The 25,542-nt window shown below is 44.7% G+C and overlaps 1 protein-coding gene across 1 annotated transcript; it reads left to right on the top strand.

Moving 5' to 3' along the window:
• Positions 1–215: 215 nt before the first annotated feature.
• LOC146961040 (tumor necrosis factor alpha-induced protein 2-like) lies at positions 216–25,264 on the top strand. Its single transcript, XM_085771642.1, has 12 exons — positions 216–233; positions 9,650–10,099; positions 10,556–10,766; positions 13,509–13,639; positions 14,532–14,654; positions 15,184–15,278; positions 16,204–16,296; positions 16,382–16,508; positions 17,784–17,912; positions 19,118–19,267; positions 22,204–22,328; positions 25,010–25,264. Exons 1-12 carry the CDS (start codon positions 216–218, stop codon positions 25,191–25,193), a joined length of 1,836 nt encoding a protein of 611 aa, XP_085627768.1. The 3' UTR covers positions 25,194–25,264.
• The last annotated feature ends 278 nt before the right edge of the window (positions 25,265–25,542 follow it).

The raw sequence follows: 25,542 nt of genomic DNA, 5'->3' as shown, positions 1-25,542 counted from the left end.
AGCAAGAAAGAAAGTGCGAGTGCAATAAATAGAGTAAAAGACTTATAATAATACAAGTAGAAATAAAAACATAATAAAAACCAAAAGAAAGAGCAGGGATGCTGGTATAGGCCAGCAGGTGGAGGCAGACCGGATGGAACTGATATGATTGGCTGATTGATAGTTTGATGGGTTGATGGGATAGAATCTGGGTGAGAGCTGGGTCTGTGGTCAGAATGGAAGTGGTGATACAGGTGACTGAAGAAGGTTTTTCCTTTTTCCATGGAGTTTTTCCTCAGTGGATGTGAGGGTCTAAGGACAGAGGATGTTGTTATGATGGGATGTAAAGCCCTTTGAGACAAACTGCTGGTAAAAACGGGCTATACTACAGTTTTTCTCCATCGCTTTGGTGCTTTTCTCAGATCAGAATGAAAGTTCTCATAACTATTAGTTCAACCTCCACAACATGTCGTCATTTGTCCACATCATAGCAGCAGTTTCTCCTTCCTCTGAACAAAGTGCAGAATTGCAAAGAGCATATGCAGTAGAAATGTGAAACATACATATTCAGTATCTCCACTAGATACAGTAATGTGTAACTTTACTGTAGTTTTCACATGGCTGTACCAGTAGTGTATAGTGCTGTCTGGAGCATTTTCAGGTAGTATCATCACTTTGTGCATTGGAAAACACCTAGAGAATAAAGTGTTATAATGAAAACATGACAAAGCCATGTGACTATCTTGTTCATAAACGATGGTGTCAGGACTTCTCATTCTGACCACACTGACAGTTTCATTGACATGAGTACTTTAGTTGCTTTTGAGGGATGGACGATCCATTTTGAGCAAGTGACGCGCTGTTGTAGGTTATCCACTAGGTTTTACAGTTTGTAATAATTGATCTGAGAAATGCACTAACTGTTGTGCAAATGTTAAGAGTGATGTGAGAAAAGCACCAAAGCGATTGAGAAAAACTGTAAATAAGAACATTTGAACAAAAGAAGTCACATTTACTCATTTTTCCATCCAGATTAATAGACTGGTAGCCTACTTCAAGCTATGTAATAGAGGTAGCTACTTAAAGCAGTTCAGGTCTCTGTGGTCTTATATATCTGATCCACTTGGACCAATCAACTCTTACATTTCTCTGAATGCAGTTTTAGAGCGAATGTCAGTCTCTCCATGATGTAGATTTTTGTGAACAGACTTGTTTACAATTTTTATGCTTGGTTCATGAACATGCTCTGTCCTGTCCCACCTCACATAAACTGAACTGAATTTCCAGCTGATTCATCCTGTTGCCATGACATCACACTGAGGAGAGGGGGAGAGGAGGGGGGGAACAGAAAGTGAAAGTGTGTTAGGAGGAGTGAGTCAGACACACACACACACACTCAGACTGCAGCTCCTGGTCTCCATCAGAGCTCATGTTGGTCCTGGTCCTGGTCTCGGTTCTGGTCCTGGTCCTGGTTCTGGTCCTGAGGATGATGTGGATCTCTCGTCTGACCAGCAGGAGTCAGCAGAACCTCACAGGTGAGACACACACACACACACACACACACACACACACAGACACACACACACACACACACACACACACACACAGACACACACACACACACACACACACACACACACACACACACACACACAGACAGTCCAGGTGGATCAGGTTCAGACCGCGCCCTGCAGACTGATCGGATGACATCATTCATTAGAACCGGAGCGCGAGCCTCTTCTGCATGTTTCATGACCGTCACGCCCCCCCCCCCCCCCCCCCCCCCCCCTCCTCGCGCTGCTCCGCTGCTCCGTCATCAGTGACTGACTGCAGCGCGCGGAGATGGAAGGTAGGAACGGACCGCGTTACAGTTACATTTCACTGTCTTTACTGTAACAGGTTGTTTTATTTTAGTTTATTCTGGACGTTACGTTACGTTACGTTACGTTACGTTACGTTACTTTACTTCCGCTTAGAGGAGACGTGACGTCAGTCTGCCGTGAGGTGACACGTCATTCAGACTTGATGATGACGCAGCTGCCGCCGAGTGACGCGTTACAGGTGTTTACTGTTGTTAACAGGCTTTTAATGTAATGTTGTTTATTAGAGGTGGTTATTGTTGTTAAAGGGATAGTTCACCCAAAATTCAAATTTAGTTAGTTACGGGGGGTCCGCGCAGCAGTATTTGTCCATATGGTTGTCAATGGATACCACTTTTCTTCGTCCAAAAAGACACACCAAAAAACATCCAGATACCTCCATGCTGCTCGTATGTAATGTCCCTCTTGTATTGAAGCCCCGACATGAGAAATTGTTCCGCCAATCACAGGAAGAGCAGTGAACTGAGACACTGGGAGCTTCCGCTACAAAACAAGCTTAAAATATAGACTTATTTAATTTTTTTCTGAACAATTTCTCATGTCGGGGCTTCAATACAAGAGGGACATTACAGACGAGCAGCATGGAGGTATCTGGATGTTTTTTGGTGTGTCTTTTTGTTACGAAGACAGTTGGTATCCATTAGCAACCGTCATATGGACATGCACTGCTACGCCGAGACCCCCTGTAACTCAGAGAAGCCACGGAGGACTCTGAAACTTCTCCCAGCCCTTAGTCCACATGAGGGGGAGGAGATGATGAGTGAAATTTGAATTTTGGGTGAACTATCCCTTTAAGACGTGTTTATTGTTATTTACAGATGTTTACAAGTGTTTACAGGTGTTTGTGGTTTTCTTTTCTTTTTTATTCAGCCGTTATTTAACCAGGTAAAAAGACGAGTTGAGATGGAGATCTCATGTTCAAGGCCAAGAAGGTCGTCAACAAACATCCATAAGATACAGATACATTACTGCACAGCGATGGGTCGGTCCGGGCTACCTTTGGTACCTTCTGGCAAATTTAGGCAAATTCTGAGCAACAAACAGGAGAATAGGAAGACAAGACAGTTGACCTTATAATGTTCAATTTGCACCAGTTGAGGCTTGAACCCACAATTTCTAGAACCAAAGACTGTTGTCTGTCACACTGAGATAAATAAATTAACAAGTGGCAGAGCTGCGGTGGCTTCACACTTTAAGACATTCACTGTCGTGCAGATTTGAAACCACTGTAAGAAGAAAAATCAGTTTTTGAGGTAAAATCCTATTCTATTCTTTCTATTTTGTACATTTGTTTCACAAAGACCCTCTAGTATTTTGATGTGTTATCATCAACTCAGGCCTTGAACCCACATCCTCAGCTCCTGACTCACTCAGCTAATTATCTGGAAGTGAGACAGTGTGTGGTTTCTCAAATAGACTCAGGGAGTCAAAGCCAGGCAGCAAAAAAATTGTCAAAATGTCAGAAATTCTGTTATCTAAACAAAAATCTGATAATACATAAATTGCATCTAGACAGCATGGGAATGTTGGTGATTTGTTTTTAATGATAAGTGTTTTGCTTCACAAGAGAAAATGTGATGTTTAAAAATACCACTCTTTCATTGACTGCAGTTGTTCCCATGAGAGCAGAATTCAAAATGTTCTAGAAAATTCAGTTTTGGAGATAAAATTCTGATATTTGCCAAACTTCATCAACCATGACTCCAGAATATTCTCTTTTTTTTTCAGGAAGATTGAAAATGTATTTAGCAGGAATTTGATGGTATATGTTTACAGTACTGTTTACAGTCAAACGTTTTCATGCACTGTAGGCTCAATTTTTGCTTAATCAAAAATCTGTGAAACAAGTTTTGTGGAGGACGGTCTGGAGATGCTCTGTAGCAAGTTTGGTGTCAATTGAGCAAAAATTGTGGGAGGAGATACATTTTAAAGGTTTTACAGTTATTGAAAAAAACAGAGTGATGGACTTCAGTAAGTAAGTAAATTCCTTTATTGTCCCGAAACGGGCAAGTGTTTTGCAGCAGCTGCTTCAAACATTTAAAATACATGACAGGCAACAAGGACATGGAAAGACAAAGAGACAGGGAACACAGCACTACAACAATGATGGCAGGTGAAGAGCAACAAGCCACTATAAAAATCCAGAAGAAATACATAAAACAACAATCGATCAAAATCTAAAAATACATGGACATAACCATAATGAATAAATAAATAAAAGTGCAAAACAAAGTGACTGCGTGACTACCTCCTTTTCCCTGCATTTAGGAGGGTGATAGCTGTGGGGGTGAATGAGTATTTGTATCTGTTGGTTCTGACTAGGGGGAAACTAAAGCGAGTGCCAGAGGGGAGGAGCTTAAAGGGTTGATGAAGGGGGTGAGAATGATCAGACAAGATCGAATTTGCCTTCTTCACCACCTGCCTGTTGTAAAGGACAGAGAGATTGTTCTGCTGCGCACCAATAATTTTGCTGCCTATGTTCACAATTCTATTTAAGGCATTCTTGTGGGTGACATTCAGACCTCCAAACCAACATATACAAGAAAATATCAAAACTGACTCAATATAGGACTTGTAAAAAAGGGTCATCAGAGTTTTGTCAATACCAAATTTTGCAAGTTTTCTTAGGCAGAAAAGTCGCTGCTGTCTCTCATAATTTGTAATGAGTTTAAGTGGACAAAAGTTTCAGCAGTATTGAGGCGACATTGTGGTGAAGTTTCAACACTGTGGCATGGAATGTCCTTGGAATTGAGTAAATCTGGCATGGGACTGGACCTTTGTGCAAAGTTTGGTGAGTTTTCAGCCATGGGAAGTATGACTTCCTCGGAAGAAGAAGAAGGAGAAACAAAGAATTCCTCTTAATACAACAGGGCCACAGTACAACAGAGGTTAAAACAAAGTGCACGGAGCAACGGGGGGTCGTGGTGGCAAAATGGTCAAAAGCTGAGGCACCGTTCAATCGATGTTTGTTGTCGGTCCTTTAGGAAACGACGGAAAACATTAAAGGGACAACAAGGAGTTTGTATTTGGTTATAAAAAGTCTGATATTAATGTGGATGAATCTCCGTTACCACTTGTTAATGGTCCATTTTAGATAAATCTATGGTTTTGTCTCTATGGTTATTTTGTTATTATTAGTGGTGGTGGAAATGCTGGGCGAGCCGACCAGCGTTTCTTTACTTTCGGTTTCGTGGCGAGTCATGAGAATAACGCCGCCGTATGAATCTCCGTTTATGGTGGGAACTACGACGGTATGTGATCGTCTTCCAACCTCTGACTTTAATTCTTGATGAATGAAAACATGAGTCTGTCTTGCACCGGTCAAAGAATTTCACGGTGCGGAGGCTCATAAATGTAGTGTGAAGACACTTCACTTTTACAAAACTCCTGGTTGTCCCTTTAATACAGGGTATCCGCAGGGTCTTGAAAAGTATTAAAAGGTGATAAATCAATTTGGGGAAAATTAAGACCCTTAAAAAGTATTAAAAAGTCTTCTCACGACTTTATAAAGTCTTACATTTTGAAGGTTTTTTTTCTGAATTAGCCAGTAGTCCAAGAGTTTGAGTCCTAAAAAACATTGTGAAAGTGTGTGAATTTATTAATTTTATTAAAAAACAAAGATGAACCGGTACATAAAAAAGAAAAGAAGATTTTTGTTTTTGTTTTTTGAGAGTGGAGCAATGTTTTTTTTGTGTTTTTTTTAATAAACTTTGCCTTATTCCAGCCTATTTTGAATTCTGTAGCATCACATTGGTCTCTAGTCTTTATCACAAACTAAAACGGTTACGTTAAAAGTGTCACTGATGTAAATGGTTACAGCTTGAAGTGGTGGTGAGGTATTGAAAAATGTTGAGAAGGTCTTGAAAAAGTCTTAAAAAGGTTTTAGAATTAACTTCAAAATTCCTGTATAAACCCTGTAATATGAATGAATCAAATTGAATGTGTTTGTTCCACTTGGCTGTGTTAATAAAGTTGTGTTGAATGTTCCTCAGCAGCAGCAGGAGATGCAGAGAAGAGAGGAGGACAGAGGAGGAAGCTGCCCAAGCTGAAGAACCCGGCCAAGCTCTGGAGGAAGAACCGCCGGGAGCAGAACCACAAGCTCCCTGAAGGTCAGAACCTTGTTAGGACCTCGTTACCTGGCAACGCCAGCCCATAATAGCCCTGCCCAGAGATTTACAACATACAGTGTTGTGAACAGACCCAAAGAAACGGCCTATTTTCACGGCCTAAAAGAGGTTTTACCTGAAAAAAAATACACAGTTCCATTGTTCACTATAATATAATTTTTTCCAGCCCTTCAAAGTGCAGGAAAAACACAGTTTTTATTTGGACCTAACCACCTCACGTATCCCTCCGCCCAGGGTTAGCGCCCGCCGATCAGCAGTTGGTTCGGTCCAAATAAAAACTGTGTTTTTCCTGGAAAAAATTATATTATAGCCAACAATGGAACTGTGTATTTTTTTTCAGGTAAAACCTCTTTTAGGCCGTGAAAATAGGCCGTTTCTTTGGGTCTGTTCACAACACTGTATGTTGTAAATCTCTGGGCAGGGCTATTATGGGCTGGCGTTGCTAACGGGAGGAGTGCAGAGAGTCTTCTACTGCAATTAAAGTACTTAGGGGCTATTTGGAGATCATACAACCACACTTTAAAAAAATGCTACTATCCCTTTAATGTTCCTCTGAACCACCAGCTGGTCCAGACCCACCAGACCAGTTCTGAGTTCAGTTTAAGTTTCATTCACTCCAGCCGTTCTCACCTACCCTATAAATCTCTCTGCCCCCTAGCAGCATTAATCTCTTTTCTCCGTAGGTGGGTCTAGAAACGAGCCATAGGAACTTCTTGAGTCTGGAACACCGTTTGTGTTGACCAATCACAGCGCTCTATCTGTTCAGAGAGTCATTGGGCGGCTTAACGCCATGACGACATACATTTGAATTGGCTCGTCAGGCTAACGTCATCCTGCTCTTTGCTCTGATTGGTCGTAGCGCCACCCTATTGGTGCAGAGGCAGTTTGAAAGACAGCCTTCATCCCGCCCCCTGGACTGAGCCGAGGTCTACCGCTCGTTGACACACTAGACATGTTCATGATGTAGTCTGGCTAAAGAACTAAACTAAAGAACTAAATGTGCTTTTTTTTTTAAAATCTGAAGCAAATGTTTGTCTGTTCCCTTCATGTTCTTCTCAGAGTTCCCCAGAATGCTTCATTTATGTGTTAAAATCACAACATTTTTCCGGGGGGGGGGGGGTGCCCCCAGACCCCCCAACAAGGGTCTAGTGACTCACCTTTCTGTGCGTTCACACCAAAAGCGTCCAAAGCGTCACCAGACGAGAAGTTGAGCCCTGGTTAACTTTAGGGTAATTAGCTATGACGCGGTTCGGTAGCAACCTGTCAGAATAGAGACGTCCTTCGGCTCCCCAATGACCAGCGCGATCAAACTTTGACGTCAGTCATGTGACGAGCGACCAAAGCGGCTGAAAATATTTGCCGTTTTGGAAGCTGTCTTGTCTGAAGCGCAGTCTCGAGCGTTTTTGACGCTTTGGAAACTTTTGGTGTGAACGCACAGTTTCAGGTATGCACGCCTACAGGCTCACCTTTGGTCAGCCTTCTGGTCATTTCAACAATTAAAACTGCTCATTTGTTCATTGTCCTCAAAGGTAAACAGAATCATTTACTGAATAATCAAAGAAACAACAGTTTCAGAACAAGGTTCCTTCAATCTCCCTGTTTTTCACAACCCAATGCTGGCAAGTATGCGCTGGATGTCACGGTTTTACCAACATTTTACAGACTGGACCTTTAAGATTGACAACAACAAACACAGAAGACCATCACATAGATGCAACAGAACCCAGTTTAGTATCCTTCAATTCAATTTCCTTTATTTGATCTAAAGGGACAATGCACATCAACAACATCCAAGTGTGAATGCACTCGATTCTGTCTGGGCTGCTAGTCTCTCACAGGCCCAGCTTCTCTGTCACTTTGTGGTATGTCACTGTGTTTTGTTACGTCTACTGTCTCTATTCTTCTTTCATGTGCTTTTATTGTCTATATTTTAATGTTATACTCCCCCTCTCCCTTCCCCTTAGGAGGTCTTTCACCTCCTACCAGGCCACTGCCTTAATAAGAATGTATTCTTAGCAATTCTTGCCTGGTTAAATAAAGCTTTACTACTACTACTACCACTACTACTACTACTTCTCCACGTGGGTGTTGGTTTAAACCGGTTCTCTGCTGTGTCCCTGCAGACAAGGAGGAGCAGCAGCAGGAGCAGCAGGAGCAGGAGGTATAACAAGCCATTTTAACATTTAAAAGCCAGACTGGATGTGTGTTGTAGATCTCTGTAATTCAGTTTTACCTCTTGTCAAAAAGAACATTTCAGATCCACAACTACGTTCTTCCTTCACTGTAACCATTCATGTGTATGGGGTTTGTCATTACAGATATCTACAGTTCAGTTGCAGATATCCACTATGTGAATTACAGATATCTGGAACTGAATTACCACTAGTACTAATAATTCCAGTTTGAGATATCTACAATTTGATTCTGACTAGTCATAATTCCAGTTCTAGATATCTTTAATTCACCTCAATTACAGATATCTACATGTCCCTGTTCAGATATCTGTAATTAAGTTTTGACTAGGAGAAATGAAGTTGTAGATATCTCAAACTGGAATTAGTACTAGTGGTAATTCAGTTACAGATATCTGTAATTCACATAGTGGATATCTGCAGCTGAACTGTAGATATCTGTAATTACAAACCCCATACACATGAATGGTTACAGTGATGTCATTTGTCCTAGGAAGAATGTAGTTGTAGATCTGAAATAACAACTGTGTCCCACAACGGGAGGGTTTTAACAGCTGACGTCCTGCTGTTAGCTTAGCTGCTGCTGTTAGCTGTCAGCAGCAGCAAAGCTAACAACTATGATAATCATGACTAATTACAAAAACGTGCACACAGAAATAGTAATGTTTGTTCAATAATTAGTTTTCTAGACTTAAAGCTCCAGTTGGTAAGTTGACGAAAGTGAAAGCAAACTCCGCGACTTGGTCGGAAATTTCAAGACAATACTCCGTCAGGTCCCTTTATGAACCTCTGCCAAGCGCCCCACACACACACAGACACACACAAAGTAGCCATAAACGCACCCACAGAAGATGTACCGTATCCATAGCACGACGTGTAGGAGCGGCGATTGGCTGCTCCTCCTGCTCCCTCTACCTGACTGGTGGAGAATCGTCGGGCGCGGTGGATTTTGGCAAATACGATTACAGGCTGTAGGTGGAGCCAGAGGAGTTGGATTTTGTCCTAAATTACTCATTTAATGTCTGACCATCAGAATATAGTGACAGTTCCAGCAAATATGACTGAATAATTGTTACCAACTGAAGCTTTAACAAACATCAGATTTAGTCAAAACGGTTTTGGCAGCCCAGAGCCCCCACATTTAGTACCTACACCGGTGGCTAACGCTACCAGTTAGCCGCTAACGCTACCAGTTAGCCGCTCGCTAGAATGCTACTAAAACCCACTTCCGTTGTGGTGTGACGCAATGGATCATGGGAAAATAAAGTGGTGGATATGAAGAACGTAGTTGTGGATCTGAAATGTTCTTTTTGACAAGAGGTAAAACTGAATTACAGATATATGGAATAAAAAAAAATCCAACTATTCAAAATGTAGTTAGGACCAGTCAGAAAGACGTTGTTGATATCTGTGATGTTCATTCTGGAGAGTCAAACTTAGCTTTTAAAGGTTAAATCCTCTTGTCATACAGGAGGAGCAGCAGCAGCAGGAGGAGGCGCTGCAGGAGGTGAGCAGGAGGCTGATCTCCAGAGAGGAGCAGCTCTTCTCTCAGGACCGACCCAGACCCAGACCCAGACCCAGCGCCGAGGACGAGGACGAGGACGAGGACGAGGCCGAGGACCGGCTGCAGAAGGACCTGGAGGAGCTGAAGCTGCAGATCTGGATGGCCGTCCACGACACCTTCACCTCCTCCTCCTCGTCCCAGCTGCACCTCCTGAGGAGCGCCGTGGCCTCCATCCAGCAGCAGGAGGAGCAGGACCGGCGCTGGGCCGACCGGGCCGAGGACCGAGTCCCCGTGTGGCGTCCTCTCAGGTGGCGCAGCACCCACAATGCACTGCTGCAGAAGATGGTGGAGTCCCGGCTGGAGGTGCAGGAGGAGGAGCTGAGTGCAACCGGACTCTCCTCCGCCCTCAAGAGGGAGGTGAGTCCGGGGCGGAATGACCCTTAACCACAGCTGTCATAAGTATTCATTGATGGTTATGACAGTGTTATGTCAATCTGATGAATACCTATTACAGTAAAGTGTTACCAAAATCAGACTCATCACATTAAAAGCAGCTTGTTTTTAGACACTTTTTACTTCTTTCAAGCAGATTTTCACTTGAAATAAGTAGAAAAATCTGATAGTGGAGCAAGTTTTTCTTTCTTATTACAAACACAAAAAACTAGTTTCACTGGCAGATTTTTCTACTTATTTCAAGTGAAAATTAGTTTGAAACAAGTGAAAATGATCTAAAAACAAGTTCATTTATAGGTGATGAGTCTTATTTTAAGTGGAAAGAGATTAGTTTTGACTAGAAATGAGACATTTTGACAAGAAATAAGACAAATATTCTTGGAAAGGTTTAGAGATGTTGCAGTGCTCTGGTCTGTGCAGGTGTGTTGCCGGGGGCGACGTGTGAAGGAGGACCTGCTGACGGTGGCGAGGACGGTGATTGGCTGCTACCCTCCAGAGACGGACGTCCTCAACGTCTACGCGGCGCTCTACCACCAGAACTTCTCCACCCGGCTCACGCAGCTCGCCACGGCCGGGCTGGACCAGGACGACTGCAGCTACCTGCTGTTCTGGGTCAACCACCACTACCCACGGTGAGTCCACATCCCTAGTCCTAGTCCTGGTCCTGGTCCTAGACCCAGTCCTGGACCAGGACTAGGACCGGGTCTAGGACCAGGACCACCACTACCCACGGTGAGTCCAGATCTCTAGTCCTGGTCCTGGTCCTGGACCGGGTCCACCGCTACCCACGGTGAGTCCAGATCTCTAGTCCTGGTCCTGGTCCTGGACCGGGTCCACCGCTACCCACGGTGAGTCTCAGAGTCCTGGTCCTAGTCCTGGACCGGGACCACCACTACCCACGGTGAGTCCACATCCCTAGTCCTAGTCCTGGTCCTAGACCGGGACCACCACTACCCACGGTGAGTCCACATCCCTGGTCCTAGTCCTGGTCCTGGACCGGGACCACCACTACCCACGGTGAGTCTCAGAGTCCTGGTCCTAGTCCTGGACCGGGACCACCACTACCCACGGTGAGTCCACATCCCTAGTCCTGGTCCTGGTCCTGGACCGGGTCCACCGCTACCCACGGTGAGTCTCAGAGTCCTGGTCCTAGTCCTGGACCGGGACCACCACTACCCACGGTGAGTCCACATCCCTAGTCCTAGTCCTGGTCCCAGTCCTAGACCAGGACTAGGACCAGGACGACTGCAGCTACCTGCTGTTCTGGGTCAACCACCACTACCCACGGTGAGTCTCAGAGTCCTGGTCCTAGTCCTGGTCCTGGTCCTGGACCAGGACCACCACTACCCACGGTGAGTCCACATCCCAGTCCTGGTCCTGGTCCTAGACCCAGTCCTGGACCAGGACTAGGACCAGGACTAGGACCAGGACTAGGACCAGGACAACTGCAGCTACCTGCTGTTCTGGGTCAACCACCACTACCCACGGTGAGTCCACATCCCAGTCCTGGTCCACCACTACCATCAGTACCCAACTGGTTCAGTTCAGTTTAGTTCTGGTCAGGTCAGGTCAGGTCAGGTCTGGTTTAGTTTAGTTTAGTTTAGTTTAGTTTAGTTTAGTTTAGTTTAGTTTAGTTTAGTTTAGTTTAGTTTAGTTTAGTTTAATTTAGTTCAGTTTAGTTTAGTTTAGTTTAGTTTAGTTTAGTTTAGTTTAGTTTAGTTTAGTTTAGTTTAGTTCAGTTCAGTTTAATTTAGTTTAGTTTAGTTTAGTTTAGTTTAATTTAGTTCAGTTTAGTTTAGTTTAGTTTAGTTTAATTTAGTTTAGTTTAGTTTAATTTAGTTCAGTTTAGTTTAGTTTAGTTTAGTTTAGTTTAGTTCAGTTTAGTTCAGTTTAGTTTAATTTAGTTTAGTTTAGTTTAGTTTAGTTTAGTTTAGTTTAATTTAGTTTAGTTTAATTTAGTTCAGTTTAGTTTAGTTTAGTTCAGTTCAGTTTAATTTAGTTTAGTTTAGTTTAATTTAGTTTAGTTTAGTTTAGTTTAGTTTAATTTAATTCAGTTTAGTTTAGTTTAGTTTAATTTAGTTTAGTTTAGTTTAGTTTAGTTTAGTTTAGTTTAGTTTAATTTAGTTTAGTTTAATTTAGTTCAGTTTAGTTTAGTTTAGTTCAGTTCAGTTTAATTTAGTTTAGTTTAGTTTAATTTAGTTTAGTTTAGTTTAGTTTAGTTTAGTTTAGTTTAGTTTAGTTTAATTTAGTTTAGTTTAGTTTAGTTTAATTTAGTTTAGTTTAGTTTAGTTTAGTTTAATTTAGTTTAGTTTAGTTTAGTTTAGTTTAGTTTAGTTTAGTTTAGTTTAGTTTAATTTAGTTCAGTTTAATTTAGTTACTTCATTGTCTCCTTTGGGAGAAATGTGTCTGTTCACATATAACAGAACACACAGAGACATAGAAACATAGAAACACAGAAACACAGAAACACAGATATCCACAGTTCTTCCATCTCACAAACCTCACAAACACAAACACACATTGTCTCCTTTGTCCCACTGCACTTCTCTTCTTCTATTACACTTCCCCGTTCTAGCGTTATTGTTGTTGCACAATTCCTCTGAAAGGCTCCACAACAAAGTTGCAAAGTTGTTTGTTCACCAACACACACACACACACACTCACACACACACAACACAAGTGCTTCCTCCCGTCTCCTCATTGACATGCAACCCCCCCCCCCCCTGAAGGGAGGATGGATGTCGCATGTCAAGTAGTATTTTTCCTGCTCGTCCAATCCAAATTCAGGAGTTGTGCTTATAATTTAACAGTCAAGTTACCAAACCAAGTTGTGATCGACATATAAAACAACAACATGAAGTCTCTGTTTGAAACATTTTTTGAAAAGGTCCATGTCCATAGATGATATTTTGTATGATGAACCCATCCTAAGTGGCAGCTTTATGACAGTTATCAGCCCCCTGCAGTAAATAGGCCTCTAAACGCTGGGGGCAAATCCTGTCTTGTGCAAATCTTCAGACTTTTACTCATACGTTATGAGAGCATGTTTGAATTGAATGTTTGATTTTAAAGTGTACAATCCTAGCTTTCATTTAGACCTAGTTCTGGGCCTATCTAAAAAAATAAAATAAAGGCCACATGGTCAAAGGTCAATCTGCCTCAAACTATTTTTCCACTATTTTCACCTAAACCGTAGTCATCATCATCATCATCATCATGACTATAGTCCAGCGTGTGGCGGTGGCGTTCTGACATGACAGTCGGTTGGTTTGAGCCACAACGTGTGTGTGTGTGTGTGTGTGTGTGTGTGTGTGTGTGTGTGTGTGTGTGTGTGTGTGTGTGTGTGTGTGTGTGTGTGTGTGTGTGTGTGTGTGTGTGTGTCTCCATAGCGACGTGTTGCAGCACGAGGAGCTGCGGGGGAAGGTGAAGACGGCCTGTCTGGGCTCTCTGCTGCTGCAGGAACATCTGGACCGACTGGAGCACCAGTACCTGAGCCACCGAGAGGTCAGAACCGCCACAGCACCGCTCCAACACCGAGCTCACAGATCATTCTGATCATCATCATTCAGACCGCTCAGAGAGTTCAGTATTGGTCGTAAAGGAACAGTTCAACATTTTTGTCAAACTGGCCCATTGCCATAATCCCTATAGTCATAGCAGCAGTAGGTTCGTTACCTTTAATTGTCGGTGCAAGCTGTTTTTAGAACGGCAGAGCAGAGCCGTGAGCTGCTCAGAGCTACGCTATGAGATAATAACACAACGTTACGGGGCGGCAGTGGCTCTGGTGGTAGAGCGGGTCGTCTAATGATCAGAGGGTTGGCGGTTCGAATCCCGCTCTGTCCCGGTTGCTGCCGTAGTGACCTTGGGCAAGACACCTTACCCACCTTGCTCCTGATGGGGCGTGGTTCGCGCCTTGCATGGCAGCTGCCGCCATCAGTGTGTGAATGTGTGTGTGAATGGATGAATGTGATGTACTGTAAAGCGCTTTGGGTATCGTTCAGGTAGAAAAGCGCTATATAAATACAGACCATTTACCATTTACGCTATGGAGGCTCATTATGAGATTTCTTGGTTTCCCTCATCAAACTCATCAAATACACAATCCAACAACTCCACAACGCTCTGGTGGACAAGTTGTGAGCTGCACATTCACCACGCTATGAGATAATAACACAACGTTACCAGACGGAGTTGTTGTAGAGGGAAATACAGAGACTGTTGATGAAAAACTGTCCCTGAAGGCAACGTGCATCAGTGGTTTTACATGTATTTCCCTCTAAAACAACTCTGTGTGGTAACGTTGTGTTATTATCTCATAGCGTGGTGAATGTGCAGAGCGTCAGAGGTGACATCACAGGGTGACATCACAGATGACATCATCCTGTCTCTCCCTCAGGACAAGGTGAAGCTGTGGCTGAGCACGGCTCTGAAGAAGGAGGAGGAGAGCTGGCTGACGGGCGCCACACCGGAGCTCATCGACACGTACTACTTCAGCCCGCTGGCCATCGATGTCATCCAGGTGAGACAGTCAGCAGATACAGGTGAGACACAGGTGAGACACAGGTTAGTTAACCAGGTGAGAACAGGTTGACTGGCCTGTGGTCAGCTGATGGTGTCTTGTCTCCAGGTATGTAGCCTATGTGTAATGTGTGATGAGAGTGAGAGAGAGTGTATGTGCTGTTAGTCCCTATTGTGCACTTTATGATTTGGCTCCTGTTTCCCTGCTTTAATTAGTGCATTCTGTCAACTTTTTAAATATTATGGTTATTATGTCCTATTTCAATTAATCTTAATATTGTATCTGTTTAGCACTTTACCTGCCCAGGGACGACAGACGGAAATTAGCAATTGTTGCTATAACCTGGCTCAGAGCATCTCTTCTTGTTTTACAAGATTAATGTTTTTTGTGCATAGTCCCTGTTTTAAATAAATAAATTCAATCAATCAATCAATCAATCAATCAGGTGATGATGTCATGTGTCTTGTCTCCAGGTGATGATGTCATGTGTCTTGTCTCCAGGTGATGATGTCATGTGTCTCGTCTCCAGGTGGTGGACGGCTCCCTGACTGAGTTCACCTGTGTGATCCGAGACCAGAGTCAGAGTCAGAGGATCACGGCTCACCTGGAGGCCTTCCTCAGCAGGTATAGGCCCCGCCCACCTGGTGACTAGGCCCCGCCCACCTGGTAGCTAGACCCCGCCCACCTGGTGGCTAGATCCCGCCCACCTGGTAGCTAGACCCCGCCCACCTGGTGGCTAGACCCCGCCCACCTGGTAGCTATGCCCCGCCCACCTGGCAGCTAGGCCCCGCCCACCTGGTAGCTAGGCCCCACCCACCGGGTGGTTAGGCCCCACCCACCTGGTAGCTCGCTCCGTCTCCCCTCTGGACTAAATTGCACCAGTCCACACATACAAAATGGTGCAATGTAGACCCAGAGACTGTGTCAATACTGAGGCAAGATGCAACAGTAGAAAGAGCAATAATGATTTATTACTTTGTATGAACTATGAACTTAGTGGTACTGTCTGTAAGTGATCTCTGTTGGTTGTGTGTGTGAGTATGTGAAGTGTAGCCTCGTAAACCAGCCGCTCCAGGAAATGCATTTCATTTCATTTCTGAGGGAGAGTCTGGCCTCATCCCCGCTGTAAACGTTTGGCCGCTGTGATTGACACAGCACGTTGGCCAATCAGGGACCGGCTGGTGCAAAGCCCCGTCACTACACCAACTTGCTGATTGGCTGAATGGGGTTGTCTGTCAACGCTACTATCAAAGATATTAAACCGTCTTTGCTACTACTCCCGCCCAGCTCCCGCCCAGCCCAAACGCTGACAGGGGGGATGAGGCCAGACTCTCTGAGACATGAAATGAGATGAAATGAAATGAAATGCATTTCCAGAGCGGCTGGTTTACGAGGCTGTGTGAAATGGTGTCTGGTTTTAAAATCTGTTTTGCAGGATGTAGCTACAGCATTGATTGTCCAAGACAATTTTCCCTCCGGGGACATTAAAGTTTATTTAGATTTGACTGATTGATGTGAGGTGAGTCAACGTGTCCTCTCTGTGTCTCAGCTACAGGAAGAGTCTGGAGGAGTTTGTGAAGGGAAACCATGGCAACGTGCACTCGGTGGTCAAAGCTCAGCTGGTGTGTGAGGAGCAGCTCAGGTGAGGCGGCCTTCACCTGCAGCTACACTCTGCTCTGCTGCTGGGGGCGGGGCCGGGCTCTGATTGGCTGTGTCTGCCTCCTCAGGGATTACATCACCGGTCCAACAGGAAGTCTGTCTGAGCAGCAGAGACCCGTCTGTCTGGAGACGCTGTCCGCCCTGAAGGATTGTGGGTACAGGTGTCTCACCGGTCCCGTCCACACGGACCTGAAGGTACACATGATGTCACTGTGGTGATGTCATAGTGATGTGTAATGGTACAGTTGTTCTCCACACCCTGCTTTCCCCCCGAGGTCTCAGATCTCCTTTTGTTTACTACCCATTTGTGTATTTTCATGTCTAAACCTTGTAATTGACCTCTGGCTAAGCCACGCCCCCAAACGCGAAGAGCCAATCACAGTGCGCATAGCTAGCCCATGCACTCAGACATTCTCTCTCCATTGAAATGCATTGCAGTTGGTCAGTTTTCATTTGTTTTTATATGTTTTTTCTTGACATGTTAAGTTTTAAATGGTCAAACGGTGTTCATGGGGTACATGCAACTCTGACACTAGGTATCCTGAGAGGCTGGGGGCCACGGGGGGGATTTTTTTAACCCTTTTCCCAAGCCACATCTCAACCAAGAGAAGTGTCTGCTCTGGATAAAGTTATGAGGTAGACCACAACACCAACTAAACCTGGATAAACTTAACAAGGATGTCTACATCTGTTCTAAGTTAAGTCAACAACGTATTTGAGGCAACATATTGTCAGAGATGTTTAGATGTTAGCCAGTATCACAACTAAGCATAAAGTCCGCTAGCTTAATGCTAACGTATAATGTAAAACTCCATAGACAGGCTAACAGAAATTAGCCCGTCGCTATCGGCGTTTCGCGGCGACCGACAGCCATAGCAGTAAAGCTAAGTGAAGTTTTGGTGACTTCAACATGATATTTAATCTTTCTGTCTCCTGTGAAATGTCTCCTACTGTGACAGCTGTTGCCATAGCAACTGTCACCGAATGTTGACTGTCTGTCCCAGTGAGTGGAGGGGGCGGGGCTTAGCCAGAGGTCAAGTTTCAGACACACCCCACCTCTCACTTTCTCATGATATACTCAAACCCTTTTGTATTTTAAATTGCGTTGATTAGAGCTCTTAGTCACACTCCAGGATGTCGGTGCCGATACTGTGAAAGACCAGAGTGTGAAAAGACATCCTGAGACGGGGCTACGACCCCTCAGCAGACAAAGGGATGTGAAATATACCTGAGGGGGCGTTCCTCAGGTAGAAATGTTTAGGTCTCCACATTGTCTTAGTCTTTTCTTTACCATCAGGGTGAGGACTGACCTCTCTTTGCAAGGAAATAAAATCATGTCGGCCGGTGAAGTCTCTATTTCATTATTCACCAACAGCAAACGGCTAAAAACGTCCACAACAGATGTCACTGTGGTGATGTCATAGTGATGTCACTGTAGTCGCCCCGGTAACGGCTCACCTGTGTGTCCAGGTGTGTTTCAAAGACCTGTGGACCGGCTCCTGGTTGGACGGTTCTCATCCCGTCGTCCCCTCGCTGCTGGACGCTCTGAGCCGACACCTGAGGCCGGTGCTCACTCACCTGAAGCCGTCCTGCTCTCAGGTGAGTCTGTCTGTCCACCTGTCTTTCTCTCTGACACCTGTCTGTCCACCTGTCTTTCTCTCTGACACCTGTCTGTCTCTCTGACACCTGTCTGTCCACCTGTCTGTCTCTCTGACACCTGTCTCTCTGTCCACCTGTCTGTCTGTGTCTCTGTCATTTTCATTTTTTTATTAGTTTATTTCCTAGGGACAGTGCACCACTAATCAACAGAGTTAAAAGAGAAACTGTCAGTGGGCCAGAGTTAGAGCCAACAAGGCTAGTTTTCCTCCGTTGTCCCTGGCCAGATGTTAAAGGCAACCTAAAAGACAAAAAAGGGGGCAACAATTAAGTACTTTCACAACACAACTTACATAACAATCTACCTAGTAAAAGCTCCTAATAAAAAGTAAAACAGGTAAGAAGTCTGACGTACAGCATGACAGAAGCTCATGGCATGCAGACCTAGCATGCAGACAGGGAGGAGAAGAGCGAGAGAAAGCAAGAGAGGAAAGTAGCTAGAAACACATGCAAGTAGCACACAGAGCTAAGACATTAGCACACAGAGCTAAAACATTAGCACACAGAGCTAAGACATTAGCACACAGAGCTAAGACATTAGCACACAGAGCTAAAACATTAGCGCACAGAGCTAAAACATTAGCGCACAGAGCTAAAACATTAGCACAAACAATATCAGACATTACAAGGCAGTAATGAAATGGCATTAGGCAAGAAAACCAAAGCTAACAAACAAGCAAACAAACAGGAAAAACAAAACAGGACATATAATTACAAGCATTGAGAAACAGCACAAGTAGTGATTGATTAGTGATTTACATGATTAGTGATTACATGATTGATTATTGATTAACCACTGCCTTAACTGTCTTTTAAAAGAATAGTGAGTGTTTGATTCTCTAATCAACTCCACCTGTCTGTCTGTCTGTCTGTCTGTCTGTCTGTCTGTCTGTCTCTCTGACACCTGTCTGTCTGTCTGTCTGTCCACCTGTCTCTCTGACACCTGTCTGTCTCTCCACCTGTCTGTCTGTCTGTCTCTCCACCTGTCTGTCTCTCTGACACCTGTCTGTCTGTCTCTCCACCTGTCTCTCTGTCCACCTGTCTGTCTGTCTCTCCACCTGTCTCTCTGTCCACCTGTCTGTCTGTCTCTCCACCTGTCTCTCTGTCCACCTGTCTGTCTCTCTGACACCTGTCTGTCTGTCCGTCAGTCCGTGCTGAGCGAGCTGCACCAGGACCTGGTCGTCCGGTACGTGAAGAGGATGATGAAGAGCAGGATGAAGAGCAGAGAGCAGCAGGTGGGCGGAGCTCAGCGGATGAAGCAGGACGCGGAGACCATCGACGACTGCTTCAAGGAGCTGGTGAGACACACACACACACACACACACACACACACAGACACACACACACAGAGGGGGCGTGGCCACCAGGTGAGTCTAAAGGTCTTTGCACACTGAGTCCGTTTTTGTCGTCCTAAATTGCCGCACGTCAAAAAATAACTTGGACCTCATGTTGTGTGGATCATGTTTACACACCGAGTCACAAACTTTCCTCCGTCATAAAAAAATTCGGAACAGGTTCAATTTAATGCGTTTTTCACATCCGTGAAAAGTCTTTTGACCAATCACATCAGAGTTTTGAGGCTGGAGAGAGAGAAAGAAGGGAGGGTGGGGAGGGGGATCACCGCTGAGTGTGTGTGTGTGTGTGTCTGTGTGTGCGCCAGCCGCTGTTCAGGATCATGGAAATTGTCCGTCTTCTGTTTAATGTGTGAGCTAATAATCAATAGAGGGATTATCTGTTTACCAACAAATCAGGATGCGTGCGCAACCTGACTGCAGAAAGAACCGGTTGTCATGGTTACCTCCATGGATCTAGTGTAGTCAAAGCGGTGTTAGCTAGCGATGTTGTCAGCCTACTACAACAGTTTATCACCTACTGATGTAGTGTGTGTTTTATACATAGACGGTTTTATAGTTTTATAACGGCAGGAAAAAAAAAAAAACGTCAGGACGGAGGATCGAGTTTGTACCGCGGCAACGGCAACTCAGCCACGGGACAAGACACGGACACTCACAGCACGGCGTCGGTCATCGGTAAAAACAACACTGTGCATCCCTAACGTTACCTACAGTTATTTAACACACAATCATGTTCAGGAAAATACTCACGATTACAAAACTCAGTGTCTGTGAGGACTGAGCTGCTGCCTGGTCAGAGAGGGAAGAGACGGACCTGTCTAAAGTCTGGAACAACTGCATAACGTAACTGTAACGTTACGTGCACCACTGAGTATGTACCGGTAATGTAAAACAATATAGCTTAACGTTAATTAATCTCAGCTGCTTTCCATTAGTATGTGACCTCGTCTTCAGTCACTGTCGTAGTAAACATTTCACAACTCATTCGCTGCAGTTCTCCAGCTGTGCCTGTGGGCATATCCAGCTTCATCACCATTCAAAACAACGTATCTAACACGTTATATTGCTCGAAATGAATCGCAAATGTACTATTTTCTCTCTCGTTTGCCTTGAAATGGGTGCGAGTTGACGCTATTCTGTAAATTTTGCGCGTTTTGTTATTTTTATCAAAACAATTAGTGCAACTAACAGCACAAAAAGACCTGATCACGGCTCTTGCTGCTCTCTTTCTGCAGGCGACATGCGCAGTAGAACCTCTGTGACGTAGGCTGATAATCCCTCTATAGGCTATCTATCCAACTGGACCTCTGACATCCTAAAATAAACAGTTGAAGTGATGATGATAGTTCTGCTGCTTACTAAGCTGGTCGATCCCCTCTACTGGCTCCTCTCAGGATGGACACAATATTTACATTTTTCTCTTTCATTTCTCTACAAGTGAGAGAACCACAAAGTGCATCATCAGTGCGTGACGATGTTTGTCTCCCTCTCCGAAATTTGGAACACAAAATAAAAACGCATGTGAATAAAACGCAACGGACTCGGTGTGCAAAGACCTTAACCCGGTTCTGACCCGGTGTCGGTACCAGATGTGTCCGGGGGCGGCGACTGACGATGATGTGGCGCATCGTGATTGGTCGTGAGGATTTATAAAAGTTGTAGGTAGATGAAAGTGAGCTGTTTATATTTTCTTATGATAACATTAAACATTTACACAAACTAACAGTGACGAAAATGATTAAAATACTGTAATTAGTGTGGACGGGCGTTCGCCAACGTTTGTTTGACGTTGCCATGGAGATCTGAGCCAAATCTGGCGAGAGTGTGTTGTCGTAGAGACAGAGACAGAGAAACAGGTCTGGAACTAAGTTCATTTTCTCCTGATGTGTCCGTCTGAAAGTTGTTTCATTTTGGTGTCAAACTGTTGAGAAGAGATGAGTCTGTGACAGATGACTCTAATATTTACTATGGAGCAGAGTCCTGCATCGGGTCGGATCCCCGCGGGTATCCGACGGGTACCCTGCAAAAACGGTGTTCAACGGGGGGATCAGCTGTCTTGTGAAAATTCACGGGTCGGGCACGGGCGGAACTCACATGAACACGGGTGGGTACGCGGGTGTATGTGTAGGCCTACAGAGGAAAACTCACGCGCAGCTGCATGAACCAGCGTAGCAAATCTTTTTTTTTTTATCACTCACGGCAACAACAGAGCAGCATCTTGATGTAAATAAACGATCTTTGGCCGCTTGTGTGACCGCTCACAGCTTTCCCTGGAGTTTAGCCGGTCATGGCTTGACTGCTCGGCTTCTGGGTAAGCTACAAACACACCGATGGGATCAATGTAAAGGCTGAAGTGTCCTGCTTTCATTAAAAAAAGAATTACGCCGCTATCATTCTCCGTTCCGGAAATAGCCGCGAAAGAGTACCCCCCCCCCCCCCCCTCTCTCTCTCTCTTTTCTTTTTTCTAAAGAGTAGGCTACAGCTGTACCCCCGTTATCGCCGGTGATGACGGCGATCTAACGGGCAGCGGGTCGGGCAGCGGGTCTTAATATTGACGGGCGGGTCGGATCCGGGTTGTAATCAGAAATAATCACGGGTGACGGGTCGGGACACGGGCTTAGAAACCAACGGGTCGGGCGGGCGCGGGTTTCCAAAATTGGACCCGTGCAGGACTCTGGAGCCAAGAGACTAACTTCACTAACATCCGCGGTAGCATCCAAGTAACGCATTACGCCACCACAACCAATCACCATGTGCCACGTCATCACCAGTCGCCGCCCCGGACACATCTGGTACCGACACTGGTTGTGACCCAGTTCTGACTGGTTCTGACCGGTTCTGACTGGTTCTGACCCGGTTCTGACCGGTTCTGTCCTCAGGGCTGCCTCGGGCCTCTGTGGTCCAGTCAGGTTCTGCTCAGCATGGCCGAGGTTCACCGTCTGCAGGATCCAGGGAGCGTCCAGCTGGAGATGGTCAGTCTGGCCCGGAGCTTCCCAGACCTCAGGTACGGACAGACAGACAGACAGACAGACAGACAGACAGACAGACAGATAGATAGATAGATAGATAGATAGATACTTTATTGTCCCACTGAGGCTCCATGCCGTCAGACCCATCAACCACATACACAAATACACATAAAACGCCATAGAGAGCACACAATAACAATTACAAAGAACACAATAGATCCTAAAAATATCTATTTTAAGCTCCTGTTCAGAACAGCTACTGACAGAGGCACCAAGAGTTCCTGTTAGTCTGATTCAGGAGTTTCAGGTGAGCGGTCAGCTCTGCCTCTGGACCCATTAGATTAGATTAGATTAGATTGTGGAGGTAAAACATGAAAGGTCACTGTGACCTCACACACACACACACGGAGCTGAAGGTGTGTACCTGTGCACACCTGTCTGAAGCTGGGGACACACTACACAATCTTTTGCCCGATTTTACCATAGACTGTAAAAAGAACGGCCGTAGCACCGTGACGTCACCCATTGGTTTGGGGGAGTCTGTTTTGTGCCGCTACTACGGGGGTTTGAGCTGCGCCATGTTGGATTCTACTTGCCATATTTGGAGCGGTGCGGCGGTTAGCCGGCCGAGAGCCCGCCCACTGGCCTCGAAGCAGTGGTCTCCAGACCTGTCACTCAACGTTTCCGCGCCAAATTGGCCAGAACTTTAAACCTAATAATAGTAAAACGGTAGAGTTAAAAAGATTTCCCCCCCTCAGAGTGTGTGTGGGGGTAGAAACTATTGGTTGAGACCAAAAAAATGAAATGTACCAGGCTGTAAATATGTTTTTTTAAGCTGTAAAGTCGTCTATTTTAACATGGGGGTCTATGGAGAGTTGCTCCCTTCTGACACCAGCCCCCAGAGGAAGAAGAGGGGATTGCAGTTTGTTGAACTCGGAAGTGACTTCACTTCTCAGACCGACAACTACCCCCTTGGATTTTACCCACAATCTAGTCTGCACCAGTCGGCATGGCGACAGTTGGCCTGGTGAGTCGGAGCAGAACTCTGTTAGTGATTGATGGGGAACAAGACACCACCCGACCTGAGTCACAACAGTTCAGACATGTTTGATTTTTGGTCGTGTGAACTGTGAATCACTTCCTCTAATAAAGTGACTCACAAGTTAAAAACTCAACTAACCACATCTACAACTACACACTACTACACACTACTACACTCTTCAACGGTCTCTCCCGCCGGAGTGTGGTGCCTTCAGGTGCCTTCAGTTGGTTTGACAGACGGTGTCGTCTGCGCTCCCTCGTCTAAGGTTGCCTTTTCTCATCAGGCAGAGGGACTGGTGATGAAAACAAGCTTTTTTAGCCAACTCGGGTGCATTTACATTTGTTTTTACATTGTTTTATTAATGTACATTGTCCCTTGTCAAATAAATTAAACTGAAACTGAATCTGGAGAAGTCGTTCGTCATAGCAACCTGCTGAAGCCAGTCTGTTAGTGTGTAGTAGCCTACTCGTAGTCTTTTCTAAATCAACAACGACTGTGAAAATCCCCGGCTTCACACACACTCACTGGAGCTGTGACCTCGATCCGCTGTGAGGGAAAAGAGAAAAAAGCTGGTTGCCGTGGCGACGGCGGGTGTGGCCAGGCGAGGCTCAGGTATCACGGGTGTGTCACGCACACGCACACGGAAAAATACTGAGTTTATTGTGTCAACATGTCTGACACTGAGCAGAGTCCTGGTCTGAGAGGAATCCTGGTCTGGACCTGGTCACTGGACCTGGACTCTGATGGACCAGAAGCCCCTCCCCTTTCTGTCCCAGTGGTGGACAGTAATGGAGTAAATCTACTTGAGTACTGTACTTAAGTAGGCTACATATCCAGAGGATTTGTACTCTACTTGAGTATTAGATTTCTTTGGTACTTATTACTCTTACTATTATAATACATTTCCAAGACAAATATTAGTACTTTTACTGGAGTTAATTAGTAGGAAGGCTGAAAAGTACTGGTTACTTTCAGGTCTTTTTCTAAAATCCTATTGGACACAAGCTGTGTTTGTCTGTGAAGGAAACCCTAACCCCTAAAAGCAGCACATCAGTGCAGCTGAGCAGCAAAGAGTTCATTCTCACTAACAAGAGTTCAAAGCTCCTTACATTCATTTACAAACTATTAGAGTCATTCATTGATGTGGAGAATAAGACATTTACTCTGACTCTGACTTTGACTTACAGTACATTTAAAAGCATGTACTTTTGGATACTTAAGTACCTTTAAAAGCATGTACTTATTTACTCATACTCCAGTAACATCCAAATCCAATTTATTTTATTTAGAGCACATTTAAAAACAACCAAGTTGACCAAAGTGCTTTACACAGAAAAAAGTGAACTAAATCAACATTCAGTAAAAAAGCAGATAAACAGATAAAAACAGCAAAACAAATAAATATAATAAAACCATAGTTGCTAAAATATTTGGATTTCAGACTGTGTTAAAAGCCAGGGAGTAAAAGTGCGTTTTTACAGCTAGGCTAGGGGTCGAGTACTCTGTCCATCTCTGCTCTGTCCTCGTGGTCATGTGACCAGGTCAGAAGCCCCGCCCCTCTCTGTCCTCGTGGTCACGTGACCAGCTCAGAAGCCCCTCCCCTCTCTGTCCTCGTGGTCATGTGACCAGGTGAGACTCAGGTAGCCTATTGAACTCTGTTCCCTCTCTCCTCAGTGACGTTCACGTGTCGGCGCTGCTGTCTCTGAAAACCGGCCTATCAGCTGCTGACGTTCGCTCCATCAGGAGGAGCGTGGAGGAGAACCGCCTGCTCGATGTGTCCACCAATCAGAGCCCTCCGTTCTTCTCCAAGGTCAAAGTCAAATGGATCCACGAGAAGAGGAATAAGATGGGACTGTAGTGTTTACATTAGCCTGCTAGCATGTTAGCCTCTTAATGTGTTAGCATGTTAGCCTTTTAATGTATTAGCATGTTAGCATATTAGCCTTTTAATGTGTTAGCATGTTAGCCTTTTAATGTGTTAGCCTTTTTAAAAATGTGTTAGCATGTTAGCCTTTTAATGTGTTAGCATGTCAGCATGTTAACCTTTTAATGTATTAGCATGCTAGCATATTAGCCTTTTAATGTGTTAGCCTGAAGCCTTTTTAAAAAATGTGTTAGCATGTTAGCCTTTTAACGCATGTTAGCCTTTTTTTTTTTTTTTAAGTGTTAGCATGTTAAACTTATGTATTAGCATATTAGCCTTTTTT

Source organism: Trachurus japonicus, chromosome 24 (assembly GCF_045865225.1).
Source record: "Trachurus japonicus isolate A0001 chromosome 24, Traja_1.0".
In the NCBI taxonomy this organism is placed as follows: Eukaryota; Metazoa; Chordata; class Actinopteri; order Carangiformes; family Carangidae; genus Trachurus; species Trachurus japonicus.
This window is presented reverse-complemented; position numbering and strand designations above follow the sequence as displayed.

Excerpts from the sequence above, each read along its gene's own strand:
- LOC146961040 (XM_085771642.1), top strand. Across the intron at positions 15,279-16,203 it reads CTGGAGGCCTTCCTCAGCAG|CTACAGGAAGAGTCTGGAGG; the intron begins GTATAGGCCCCG and ends TCTGTGTCTCAG. Across the intron at positions 19,268-22,203 it reads ACGACTGCTTCAAGGAGCTG|GGCTGCCTCGGGCCTCTGTG; the intron begins GTGAGACACACA and ends TTCTGTCCTCAG.